We start from the raw sequence: 14847 nt of genomic DNA, 5'->3' as shown, positions 1-14847 counted from the left end.
GGTCTTTGTCACAAATTATATAGAGCTGTACTTTACCATTAAGGTAAGCGTTTCGTTTAGGAACTTAGTGTCAAAGTTCTTGAAGTAATTGAAATTCATTTTATTTGAGCTCTTTTTCTTTTTCTTTTTTTAATCACTAGATAATAGACCCATGCCATACTCGAAAAAGAAAATTACAATAATATAAGAATGAAAATTTGAAAACAATTGAAATATTTTTAATAACAATATGATATTATACCAACTCAAAAATATATAATAGATTAAATATACCTTAACTATCTCAAATTATGAAAAACTTTCCTGTAAATAATATTTGAAGTCACATTACATACTTATTCCTTCTCATTTTCTATTAGTATCTTCAAATGAGCTAACATATATAGCTGTATATGTGAAAAAACAGGTTATAAACGACCAACATGTAAAGTAATCCTTATCATCTTATATTTATATATTAAATATATATAAATTTATACTTTATTTAATATGAACTTGTTTAAATATAGTTAAATCTATAATCAAATTAGTGGAAGTAGTATAATCATAATATAACATTTAAATATAAATATCTATATTGCTTTTTGAAAACGTTAGGGTTTGATAAATTTATCTTTAAAAGATTAATAATTAAAATTTAGTTTTTTGAATGTGTAAAAAGCATGATTAAATAGTATTATAGATAATTTAATGATAAATTAATTTCAAAATTTTATAACTTAATGTCAAATTGATCCTAAAAAAATTATTGTTAAATTCATCTTTAAACATTATAACTTAATGATAAAATTATTTTATAAATTTAATGTTAAGACCAATATGTCACATTATTTATACATTTAGAGATTAAATTTGAATTTTTAATTTTTATAAATCAATTTTTTATTATCTCACACTTTCAAATATCAAAATGAATTTATATTTAAATTGTTTTAAATAGCGTTTAAAATATTTTTATTCATGAAAAAGAATACATTAATTTATATATAGATATACATATTTATTCAAATTAAAAAAATTGTCACAAACATTTAATAAGGTATATCTAATACAAAAAATAAATATAAAAAAAACTCGTTTCTTACTTTTTTCTGGATGTCATATCATTCATTCATAGTACAACATATAGTAATAAGATAAGTTTTTATTAAATATTTTTGTAAATATTTAACGCATTTAATAATAATATTTTTTTTACATATAAATGAAACTTAATATATATATATATACATATATATATATATATATATATATATATAATATTATAAAAATCTCAAATATAAGAAAAAAAATACTCTTGGTCTTAAATATAAATTTTTTTTGACTAACTTTAATTTATTTTATGTTATTATCTATAAACTATTTTTCATTAAAATTTTAGTTTTAATAACAAATTTTTATTTTTAGTACTATTTTTCAATGAAAAGTAAGTTAGGAGAAAAATTACGGCTATCCAACGTCATCAACTCCTTCCGCATCAAAGAAATGACCAAAAAAATGATGATTAAAAATAAAAATTGATTGAAGGTTTTACAAATAATATCTTTATTGATAATAACACATGAAATGGACTTGAATTATAAATATTCGTAAAAATGAATGATTGATTTAAAATGCATGTTATAAATTTAAGAACGAAAAATAAAATAGAAATGTCAGTAGAAAAATTTAAGAAGAAAAAAAATGGACTTAAAAAGTTGCAATAAAAAAACTAAATTAAAAATTTAAAAGTCATTGGTTTAAAAACACTATACTAAATAGCTTTTAAATTTTGAGTACAAAAACATATGCAAAAAGCAAGAAACTAAAACACTATACTCAAAATTATGGTTGTTTTGCTTCAAGTTTGAAACAAAAATTATAACTTTCAAAAAATAAAATAAAAAGGTAAAGGCGAAAAAAGAAATATTACAGTAGATATGTGTTGCAGGTTTAGTTTCGAGTAAAGTTGAAAGAATAAGAAAGTTACTGAAAGGTTAAGACAGCAAGAACCGTGCCTTGTCAGTGCTTGAAAAAGTTTAGTGTCAATGGAAGAAATATATCTCAGATTGTTCTTATTGTCTTCGTTGTTTATCAAATAAAAAAATTAATTTTTTAGTAATCTTATTTATTTTTAGATTCAATTTGAATATTTAATTTTTTTAATTTAATCATCTAATTTTTTAAATTAATTTAATTTAATCTTTTAATCTAAACGGTAAGAAATCATAAATTGTTCAAAACAACCACAAAATATATGTTTTTCAAAAAAATAAATCAATTTTAAATTTTAGAGCATCAAATTAAAAAAAAATTAAAGGATCAAATTAAATTAATTTTAAATTAGAGAATTAAATTGAATTTCAAAATAATTGGAGAATTAAATTAAATATAAATAATAAATTAAAGGATAAAAAAATGAATTTATAACGCTATTTCTTGTTTAAAAGTTGTGGATTTTCATTGACAGATAAGAATTGAGAAGCTCAATTGCTTTTCATATACTAGTGATAAATTGGTTTATTTCAAATCTGAGCATCGTACCGTATCAGGACATTTAAAAAAAAAAATGGCCTGAAATTGGAATACGTATACGGATATGTATAAATGTTGCACAAAATAGCATATACGTGCTTCAGTGTGAGAGCACAAAACCCCAACACCCAAAAAATAAAAAAACTTTAAACTATCTAAATTTAGAATAAATATAACTTTTTTTTACAATGATCCTACTAAGATTCAAAATAAAGCATCGTTGGCATTAAAATCTGAACTTCTTAAACATAGGAGTTTATTTACATATTTTCAAAATATATGAATTTATAAGCATTTTAATTAGGAGTTTTTTTAACTTGTATGTTAAAAAGTGTTTGGTTAAGTAAACTTTAAATTACAGTTAATATTAACATTGCTATTTGTATCACAATCTAAATCTATTACCAATTTATAATTAAATTGACCATTGTTTATTGTTGTCTATAAAACAACTTCATTCCACAAAACAAACTTATTCCAAAATGGTGTTCTTTTCCAATAAAATCCAACTAGTAAGTTCAGATTTGGACTTGTGGTATTACCGTGTTAGGTTTGGGACATGAATTTGGGCTTTCTTTAACTACTCATTCGGAGCTACTATTAGCAACAACCTCTCATGAAAAAGTCTATTTTGCCCCTCCTTCCTCCATCATCTCACCCACTCCCCACACCCCAACCTTCTTCTCACCAAACCCCCGCGACTCCACCCTCCCTTCGCCATAGTCACACAATTATCATTATCACTATCGACCACCTCCACACAGCACCACCACCCTATCTCATCTCCTCCACGTTGTGCCGCCACCCATTCCCACGACATTGTCACGTAGAGTCCCTCTACTCATGAGCAACCTCCATCATATGCCATTTCCTCCATGCCACACACAGTTGCCAGCCCCCACCATCACTATTGCACAAATCTCCTACTTGTGCGCGACCTCCACCCATGCATAATCTCCACCTTCGAGGCTCCATGGGGGCAACTCCTTTCCACCATCACAATGTCGTTATGCACATCCACCATTGTGCACTCCTCTGCCATAATGGAATCACATTTTCGCATGCATATTTGGCTGCACAAAATTTGTGATTCTATTGGATTAAATGGGGGTGAAAAAAATATATACAACGGAAGAACGAAATTGTGTTTCCGTTGTATATATTTTTTTCACCCCCACTTAATCCAATAGAATTACAATTTTGTTGAGGATATTTTTTTTTATCACAAATGAATCATGATTTCGTTGTGATAAAAATAAATATCCTTAACGAAATCGTGATTCCTTTGTGTTAAGGGGGGTGCCGCAAAAGATAACAACGAAATCATGTTTTTGTTATTATGTATGGGGTGAGAAAAATTATACAATGGAATAACAATTTTGTTGTGCTAAGGAAGGGCAAAAACTGGTGCACAACGAAATCATGAATCTATTGTGCATCTTGTTCAATGGAATCACAATTCCATGAATAGGGTATTTTTGGAATATAAAAAGTTTCAGTCCCTTGGTAAGGGCCAAGAGTAATTTTAATGGGACCAATAATAACTCCCCTACTCATTCTTTGTCATAGCCCATAGAAACAATATTGAAAGGAAGTGAAAATCGGGAGCTACTATTCTCATGACCACCTTTTCTATTTTGACTAGAAGTATTGTTGAAGAGACATCCTTGTCCTTGTCTGTTTATCTCCATAACCCCTCATCTTCCCCTCTCTTGGTTTAGAGACTTTCTCCTCGCCCTAACTTTCCATTTCATTTTCTCACCCAAACAACTCCACTATTGCACCACTTTCATGTCGTTCGAGCAACATGACATCATGCCACCCTCCCTCGTCCAAATCTAAGCATCCATCAATGCCAACATCTAGATCCAAGATTGTGGCAATGAAGGACACCAACAAGTTTTATGTCGCGCCATGGCACCCTACGTTGTCGAGATTTGCACACCCACCCCGCGCCATCAAGATTCGTACACCTTAACCCCACGTTGTCAAGATCCATGCACCCCACCATGCATTGCCAAGATTCGTTCACCCAACCTCAAGTCGTCAAGATTGGATCAAAACCATGCACTCCTTACCCCTTGTCTATTTATCGTTTTTGGATTTTGTTAAGGGGTTTGTGGGTTTGGGGGATAGATGTTTTGAATTTGGGTTGGATTTGTGATTATCAATGGGTATGTCCTGTTTGGCATGGTGATCGAGGTTTGTGGTACCATGGTGATTGTTGTTCTAGTGATCAAGGATGTTGAGCCAACAATAGAAATATAGTTTTGTTGTTATACAATATACAAAGCAATCATGTTTATGAGCGAGGTTTCCTATTTTACCATATATGTAAAAACTAAAAAGTAGAGCTGTCAAACAATTATGAACAAGGTTTATTTTACCATTTTTTTTATTTCTACTTCACAATAATTAAATACAAACATAAATTAATTGAAGATTAAGTAAAAGTAAAAGGATATAATTAGTAAAAGAGTAATTAATATTATCTTGAAATTCAAATTAAAATACAGATCTTGAGTATTAAACTAACTTAATGAATAATGAATTATATAAATATTTAATAAAATTATTTATTGAAGTGATTGATAAATGTAAAACGATAAATATAGGCATGTTTATATAAACTTTAATTTTATGTATATACATTTCTTTCTCCTTTTCCATCTTATGCATACAAATTTGATATACTAGTCACACTACTAATTAATATATCATTTGTTACTTTTCATCTTCGCACAAAAGACATAAAGATAAATATATGTTGATCACATTGTACGTAAATCACGCAGGTGGGCCTGGACCTAGTCCTGTCTGTGACTACATATTATAATAACAAAATTTAAAAAAAAGTATAAACTCTTACCCTTCCAGCTTAACTTAGTACGTCTCTGTAAAGATTGCAACTTTCTTTAAGTTCTTTTTTTCTATAAAAGAAAAAAAAATACTTAAAGAAAGATCAAACAGTGCACAGCCAATCTTAGACGCATAAACTAACAAGTAATAAACTGACTTCCTTTTTTATGTATAGACAAGCGCATATTTATTTTAGCATCTTGATATAAGTCTTCTTGTATTAGGGGGACTTTTGATTTTCTTTAACTACGGGATATGCCCTGTTTATTATTGTATCATTTTGGGTTTAATATAATTTACTTTTTTTTTTCAAAAAAAATAAACTGACTTTGCGGCAGTGGCAAAAGACAATGAGGAGTGGGGAATGGGATTTTGGCATGGCCCTCGTATACGGAAAATCGGTACTCTTTAATGCCATTGTCCCAGATTCGTATGCCACATACAGTTGTCTCCACCAACGCACTTCGCGTTTTTCCTTTTTTCTGACATTTTGCATTTGCTGCCTAGATCGAGCTCACACTCACGCGGCAAAAATAGCTTAACATCATGATTAAGGAATTAGTTAAGAGATATTAAGGGCATCTTCAATAAGAATTTTTTACACAAATATTAAGAAATTTTGTGGTTTCTGTGATCGATCAAAAACCTAGGTCTAATACGAGTTGGATTGTGTCAAAAAATCAAAATAAAACATATAAATGAAAGATGGTTCTTATCTTATAATAGTAAGACTATCTATCAAAGGTACCCATTATATTGATCTACGTGTAATTTAATATAAATATGTGACACTATAAACTCTTCGATCTATTCTTGTTTTTTTTTTTTATCCCACCAAAACAATATATATACTTCCTTCCCTGGTTCTTTTGTGTCCCTTCTATAAATTGAAGTACCAAAGAATACTCACAAGTCTACATCGATCCCTAGTTTATGTTAGAGAATTACATGAAGAAATTAATTCTCTCGCGTTATTTTTTTACTTTTATACTTTTTTTACATGCATAAATCTCAAATAAAACTGATTTCTAGACTAAATCATATCTCGTGTAAAGTTGAGTCTTACTAAGAAATTATATTAACATCTTTTCGTGTTGACGTTAGATTGATTAGGTGTATATATATGTTGAGACTTGAGCGCATATTTTCTTTTTATAAAAGAAATTATGTTGCTTGCATAAATTATCTGTGTACGTAATAAAAAAGGAGTAATAAAAAAAATGAAAGAATGTCAACATTATCGAGTTTAGCATTCTTGTATTATCCTCACAAAAAATTTATCCTATTAAGTAACTAAAGTATATCCTTGATCAATTTTAAAATAATTATTATAAAAATCAATAAATTTATTATTTATGACTATTTGTAACTATATGTTAACATAAAAAAATCTTTACATACTATTATTTATTCTATTATTATTTGAAGAATAATAATAACATACTACTATAACACACTATTTTTATTAAACCTCACTTATTATTTTTAGTTTTATATATAGTACTCCACCCGAATGACTTGGTATAGAAGTTAACGTACATATAACCCAAGTACCTAGTTTTCCTTAGTAGTTATTCAATACGTGTACAAAACGGCACCGCTTCAAACCTTGGTTGGTCTGATTTGTCTTAGCCAATACTTTTTTAAATTTCCAAAATATTTTTCCACGCCGCCCCACAGAAAGCATTGGCCTTTTTTTTTTCACACAGTACTTTGAGATTGCGACCCTCCCAAGCATGATCAACCACCGACTCCACCAGTGGGCCCCACTTGCCTCCATCACAACCGTCCACGTAACCCCCCAAAAAATTCTCAATTAATTAAAAATAATAAAACGTCAAAAAGATCATTTTGAGAAGAACACAAGGAAACACCCATGAACCATCACGGAAAAATTAGTGGGAACACACACATACATGACACACCCCATGCCAACTTCGTTTTTCTCTTTGCCTCCTCTATATATTGAACCAGCCAATTACACCAACATTTGCAAAATAATGCAAAATGGAAACCCTACGAAGACATTTCTCAAAGAAAAAAAAGTACACATATTGTGTTATTGGCCGGGTCAAGCACAATGGCTATTGCAAGAAGCACCCCAAACACCACCAATCACCCGGTGTGTGTTCTCTTTGTTTAAGGGAAAAGCTTTCTCAACTATCTTCTTCTTCTTCTGACTCACATAGAAGAATCTCATCTATTTGTTCTTCTAGTTCTTCTTCTTTGTCATCATCATCTTGTTACTCCTCAGCTTCAGCCTCTTCTTCATGTGCTTCTCCAATGCAATGTTTCTGTTTCACTACTACCGAGGGGAAGAGTAGTTCTTCTGCGGTCTCGATTTTCCTGCTGAGTGGTAACAATGGAATCATAAAGGGTAGGTGTAGGCCATTGGATATTGTTCCAAGAAGAAGAGATTGTGAAGGTGGTGGTGTTGATCATCATGGTCATGATAAGAGTGCCAACAAAAGTGGATTTTGGTTCAAGTTGCTTCATCCTAAAAGCAAGAGAATGAAGGAATGTTATAGGGAGGACAATAAGCAGCTTGTTCGTGCTATGTCTATAGAAATAAGAGAAACAATGGCTTAATTTTTTTGAAAGAGATTAATTGGTCTTGAGAAAAGTAATCAAGTATTACGTTTATTTCTTTTAGTTTTATTTCCCACCTTTAAAGTTCATTGGTGGATCATAGTGTTTGACTCCTAGGTTTTGTTATTTATTTCCATTTTCTTTTCTACGAACATGAAGAAAAATTGAGATCTTGATTTGGATTACATGCATGTGTACTAATGTACTATTCTGTATATAAATTGATGTACATTTTTTGGATCGTACGTGAAAAGGAGAATTAAAAGAACAATATTATTATTTTTGGTGAAATTATTATATATATATATAGTGATACGTACTGTACGTACGTATATTATTATTATTTTGGTGTGACGAATACGTATATAAATTTAGTTAACGGATCTAAAGGGAGAATATAGTCCTAAGAAATTAAAGTATAAAATGATTATAAGTTAAAAAAATTTCATATACACCCCTTGAATATTTTTATTTATTAGTATTTCTTATCGATATTTATTTCTCAGTCCATATTTAATGTACTCGAAGCAAAATCATAGTAAATAATATTATTTAATTTAGTTTTCTTGCTCATTATAGGCTAGTGGCGAGTGGCGAATGACTTAGCTGGATGGGATATATGAATGTTTTCATAAATAAATTTCGAATCTAATCTGCGACGGCAATAAATAATTTTTCCTCAAGGTTCCATATTTCACGGTGACTTGGTTGTAGTGTTGAAATCTTTATTTATGTATTTGGTCATAGTTTATAAATATTTCTAGAGGATCATGAGACTTTGAAGTGTATTATATAGCTTAATTAAGTTTTTATTCCACAAAAATTCCCTGATATTTTAATCTGAGCACTCTCTTTTTTAATTTTTTTCTAAATAAGCTTTTCATAAAATATTTTTATCAAATAGTTTAGTTTGGAAATTAATTTCTATTTTTATTTAGTTAATTAAAATTTTATGATTTTTATTTAAATATCATAACTTCATTACTTGGTACTCTTAATTATGAGTTTTTATCCTTTTAAAACATGGGATTAAATAAATAAAAAAAATTTGTGATGTCTAGAGAGATTAAATAAATTCTTCAAAAAAAGAGAGATTAAATAAAAGAAGTGATATCTAGAAAGACTAAATAAATAAAAAACTATCGATGATAAGAAATATTTTAAATAAAATTTAAAAAGACTAAAAACTTAATCTTGTTTTAAGAGGGTGGTTAGGGATTTCGAGTTTTCGACCATGTTTGGAGGGATCGGAAAACGCAACCCTAAATCCTTAATACCGTGGCAAATTGCAAATTTCTTTGTTTGCAACTGCATGCGTTGTAAAGTTCAAGTTGTTGTTGAGTTGGCACCAAAGATTCAAATTAATTTGTCTTCCCCGTATATAAGAAGCGCAAGACTTTTTTTCTCTTTTCATAATTTAATTTATTAATTTTTATTATCAGAAAGATTTAAATTCAAAGATTTCTAATTTTCTTCTTCTTTTGTCAAGTCAATTTTATAACTCCTTAAAATACAAAATTAAATTGAAAGTACATAGGAGAAGAGAAAGCGACAAGAAAACCCAAATATTTTTTTTTCTTAGACACCACCAATATTTTTTATTGGAGACAATAATATTATTTGACATTGTTCAACTACTATGGAATATGCATGAAAAAGTTTTTCTTCTAAATATTCAGCCTAGTTCCAGTTGCATATCTAGATCAAATACGTTGGATCAATTTAACGAGTACAGAGTACAAACAATTATTAAAAACTTTTATATGCTGAATAAACACATTAACTATTATATTTATCTTCATTAGTGTTGTTTTTATTCAACAAACAATCGATTAATATAAAAATTAATTTATATTATATTATAAATGTAGATATACATGTGTTAATGGTAGAAATTCGTTTGAGTAATCGAAAATAAATATATTGATTTTCCAATCATAAACAACTTATTTTATTTAGTGGAATTAAATTGTAATTGTAAATTCTTTTTTTGTTAAACTAACAATGTTTTTTAACTTTCAACTAGAAGAACAATGAGACTAATTTAAAAAATTATTTGAATAAATAACAATGCATTCAAAATGCTATGCAAAGTTAAAATATATATGGAAGTAAATATATAGTCATTTATGAAATCCAAAAGAAAATCTTTCATTATGTTTACAATTAGAAGACTATGTAAAACAAATATCTTTAGAGATAAAGATATATCGAAATAAATTTTTTTCGATTATGCTCATAACTAGAAAACTACGTGAAACAAATATCTTGAGAAATAATAAAGATATATCATTGATGAAATCGAAACAAAATTTGTTTTATTATGTTCACAATAAAAAAATTGTGCAAAAGTATAATTGTTCATGTAATTGAAATGTAGTATGAAATGAAAAAAAAAGAGTAAGAGTTTGAAGAAGAAATGGAAGTTAGAAAGAGTTTAAAGTTTGGAAGAGAAATGTAAAAGCGATTGTAATAAAGTAAATTGGTAAAAAAAATAAATTAAAGAAAAGATAAACTCCATTAAAATATGGGTTCAAACATACACGTTGTTCCTAAAATTAATAGTCTTTTTCCGTGCCACATGATGATGTAAACAAAACTTATGCAAATGTTCTCCCCAGGGAGAAATGACTACCATGATGCCTATTTATAGTTTTTCGACTCAAGAGTTGAATTACAAAATTTATACACACATACAACTTATTCAATAAACTATCTAAGATGTTGACAATTGTCTTTGTTCTGTGAGTCGAAAAAACCATTGATAACTGCCTTCTTCGTTTCTTCTGTTAAAAATTCGTTGATGTATGTCTTTGTTTCTTCGGTTGGAAAACCGCTAATAACTATCTTTGAATGTATGATCGAAAATCACATGACTTCAATAAATTTTCATTTGTGCCTTCGAATGATTTGTTTTCAAAAATTCTTTTCATAATTTGAAATCTCCAAACACTTAAAAACTTTTTAAAAGTTTGATTAGACAAATCTCGTTATCAACTTTTACATTTAAATTATTTATCAAAATGAGCATTCTATTACATCTTGAGTAAAATTTTTTTCAATTGTTAAATCAAGATGAACATTACACCTCCAGTAAGCTTTCTTTTGAATTGGTAATTAAATCTTCATTCGTTCGTGCAATTGAATGACTTCCAAAACTTACTAAACAACATATATACACTTGATTATAAAGTCAATATTTAATCATAACATCAAGTTACAAAAAGTCATTTTCAATTCAATCATAATATACTTATCTTTGAATCATCAATCGAAAATAATGTTTTCATGGCAAATTGAATTAGCTGATTTTTGAATATGATATAAAATCTCTACACTTAAAAAAATTTACTTACAAATCCAACAACTTAATATTTATATAAAAAATAATAATGTTTAATCAGATAAAAATATATTAATGAAATATAAGTTTAATGATAATTTTTTTTAATATACGATCTTTTTATAGTATAAAAATCAACACACACAAAATTAAAAATATATGTGTGTATATGTGATAATCGTGAAAATTGTATTTATTCCTCGAAAGGAAAATATTTTTAAGACAATAAAAGAATTTTCACTAAATGATTTTATTATCAAATAAATGTTTAAAAGTGAGATATAGAATCCATTTTCGATTATAAGTTCTTTTTAGTCAAATAAGTAAGTTTACAGTTTTCAACTTAATAAAGAATTATTTAATATTTAATGCAAATTATGGTAATAATTTCAATAAACATATTCATTTTAGTTATAATAAGATTATAATTTATAAGATAATAGAATAACTTTTGATAAAAGTGTTTTCAATTCAGTAATTAGTTTGTAAGTAATTTTGATAATAATAAGAAATAGAGATGGTAAAAGTCAAGTTTTAAGAAATGAAGATTCAAAAGAGTAAAAGGTTTAAAAATATATAGTAAAATAAACAAACATGAATTCATAAAAGTGAGGGATTGAATACATACACGATGATTGGTTGAGTCTTTACCAATTTCGATGGTAAATGTGTTGGTATTTCTGAGGAATTAAGTAATTGTGTATCTGTCATATCACTACTACAATAATGCCATTTTACGACACCGTAATTACAACGATTAAATACAACACGTCGATAGTTGTGGTGGCATGGTTGTAATTTTTATAAAGTTGACAACGACGGTTATTGAAATAACCGCCTTTAATGAGCACACAGGCTGGAATAACGACGGGTGTGTATTAATGACTGTCTTTGAATAATTTATTAAAAAACTTCGCGTCCGTTCATATTTCAAAAATTTGGCGTCCATTTGTATTTCACAAATAACTCACTTTGCCACTAAGCTATTGTGATTTATTTGTTTATTAGGTGCAGTTCATGTATATTTATAACTTCTGAAGGATAAATCATTTATGCGCAAACTGTTTAAAATTGTGTGCTCTAAGTTATGCTGAACATGCAATATTATGTTAAATACTGGTATGCATTGGATTTGATCCTTTAAAGTTTATTACATGTTGAATGGATATACGTATAATGTTATTTTGAATTTGTATACATATAATTTTTATGATTTAATATTGAGCACGTTTGCATTATTAAGTATGTTATGCAAAGATTATTTTTAAATGCTAAGTGATTAATATAATTTTATTAAATTAGAGAGTAGCCACAACATCTTTAATTGAATAAAATTATATGCTAAATTTATAATCACATTAGAAATATTATTATGATTAATCATATGCAATGTGATGAAATCTACCCACAGGGATTTTGTTGTATTTGTATGATTAATTTACCCACAGGAACTAAGGAAAAGAACATGATTTAATAGTTTTATCGTAAAGTTGCATGATGAATCTAATTGAGTAAGACTTTAGCTCACAAGCAAGTTTTGTGTCACTAGATTCATATATTGAGACATGATTTGCATTGGCAAAACATGACTTTTGTTTAGTCTCAAATTTTCTTAATGAGCATGTGTGTTTGTTTGCAATTTCACAATCTATCAATATTTCTTGTGACCATCCCATATTGAAAGGTGATAATTATAAGGTTTGGAAGGAAAGAGTTCTCCTTCATTTGGGCTAGATGGATATTGACTATGCTATAAGGAAGGATGAGCCACCGGCTATTACTGAAACTAGCGAACCTGATGTTGTTGACCTTTATGAAAAGTGGGAGAGATCTAATCGTCTCTCCATTATGTTCTCCGGGGTTCAGTTGGCCAGCATGATAAGGTCAGAGATCTGTTGAAAGCCATTGATGAACAGTTTACAACCTCTGAGAAGTCGCTTGCTAGCACACTCATTATGCAATTCTCTTCTATTAAGCTTATTGGAACAAGAGGTGTGCGTGAACATATCATGCACTTAAGGGACATAGTGGCTCAGTTGAAAACCCAGGAAGTTATCATGTTTGAATCCTTCCTGGTACATTTCATTTTGTGCACCCTATCTCAACAGTATACACCCTTTAAAATCTCCTACAACACACATAAGGATAAATGATCTATTAATAACTGATGACCATGTGTGTTCAAGAAGAGGAGAGATTGATAATGGAAGAGGGTGAGAAAGTAAATTTGACTACTTCTACTTTTGGAAAGGATAGGAAGAAGTCTGTAGGCACCAATAAAGGAAGGATTTCGACTTAACCAACAATTAAAAAGGAGTCAAAGTGTTTCTCCTGTAAAAAGAAAGGACACATAAAGAAGGACTACCCCAAATTTAAAAGTTGGTTTGAGAAGAAAGGTACACCATTTACTTTCGTTTGTTATGAATCTAATATGAATAGTGTGAATCATAATACATGGTGGATTGACTCTGGTTCTACAATCCATGTTTCTAATACCTTGCAGGGTATGAAAAACCTAAGGAAGCCAGTGGGAAGTGAGCAGTGCATCTACTCAGGGAGTAGGATGAGCTCGCATGTAAAGGCCATTGGAACGTACGTCTTAGTTTTAAGTAGTGGCTTTAAATTACATTTGAAGAAAGTTTTTTCTGTTCCTAGTTTTTATAAAAACTTAATTTCTGTTTCTAAATTTGCACCTTTGGGATTCTATTTTAATTTTACAGACTTTGGTTTTAATTTATTGAATAAATATGAAATTATTGGTTGTGGTCAATTGGTTGATGGTCTTTATTCGATTGAATTGAAAAGCAACGTTACTTATAATTCTATACACGTTTCTGTTGGGTTAAAATGATGTATTGTGAATGAAGAATCCTCTATGTTGTGGCACCGGAGATTAGGACATATCTCTTTTAAGAGAATCAAGCGATTAGTAAATGAAGGAGTACTTAGTACTTTGGATTTTGCTGATTTTGAGACTTGTGTAGATTGCATTAAGGATAAGCAAACTAACAAGTCTAAAAAGGGTGCAAAAAGGAGTTCTAATTTATTAGAAATCATACATACAGGCATATGTTGTCCAGACATGGATGCAAATAGTCTGAAATACTTCATAATCTTTATAGATGATTATTCATGATATATGTATCTATACTTCAATCTAAGAATGAAGTTTTAGATGCCTTTAAAGTTTTTAAGGCTGAAGTTGAGAAAAAATGTGGAAAACAAATTAAGATCGTGAGATCAAATAGAGGTGGGGAGTACTATGGTAGATACACAGAGGATGGACAAGCACTAGGTTCATTTGCGAAATTTCTTCAAGAACATGGGATTGTTGCCCAATACACTATGTCTGGTTCTCCGGATCAGAATGGTGTGACAGAACGAAGAAATCAAACCTTATTAGACATGGTGAGAAGCATGAGGAGTAATGTAAAGCTTCCTCAATTTTTGTGGATTGATGCTCTTAAGACGGCTGCGTATATATTAAACTGAGTTCCAACCAAGGCTATCTTAAAGACACCTTTTGAGTTATTCAAGGGTTG

General features: G+C 29.0%; 1 protein-coding gene across 1 annotated transcript; it reads left to right on the top strand.

Annotated features, from left to right (window-relative positions):
* Positions 1-7355: 7355 nt before the first annotated feature.
* On the top strand, positions 7356-8215 carry LOC114384452. The gene has a single exon (XM_028344126.1). The coding sequence runs from the start codon at positions 7381-7383 to the stop codon at positions 7960-7962; it is 582 nt and encodes a 193-aa protein (XP_028199927.1). The 5' UTR covers positions 7356-7380; the 3' UTR covers positions 7963-8215.
* Positions 8216-14847: the final 6632 nt, after the last annotated feature.

Source organism: Glycine soja, chromosome 14, assembly GCF_004193775.1.
Source record: "Glycine soja cultivar W05 chromosome 14, ASM419377v2, whole genome shotgun sequence".
Lineage (NCBI taxonomy): Eukaryota > Viridiplantae > Streptophyta > Magnoliopsida > Fabales > Fabaceae > Glycine > Glycine soja.
The sequence above is the reverse complement of the archived record's forward strand: the minus strand, read 5'-3'. Positions and strand labels throughout refer to the sequence as shown.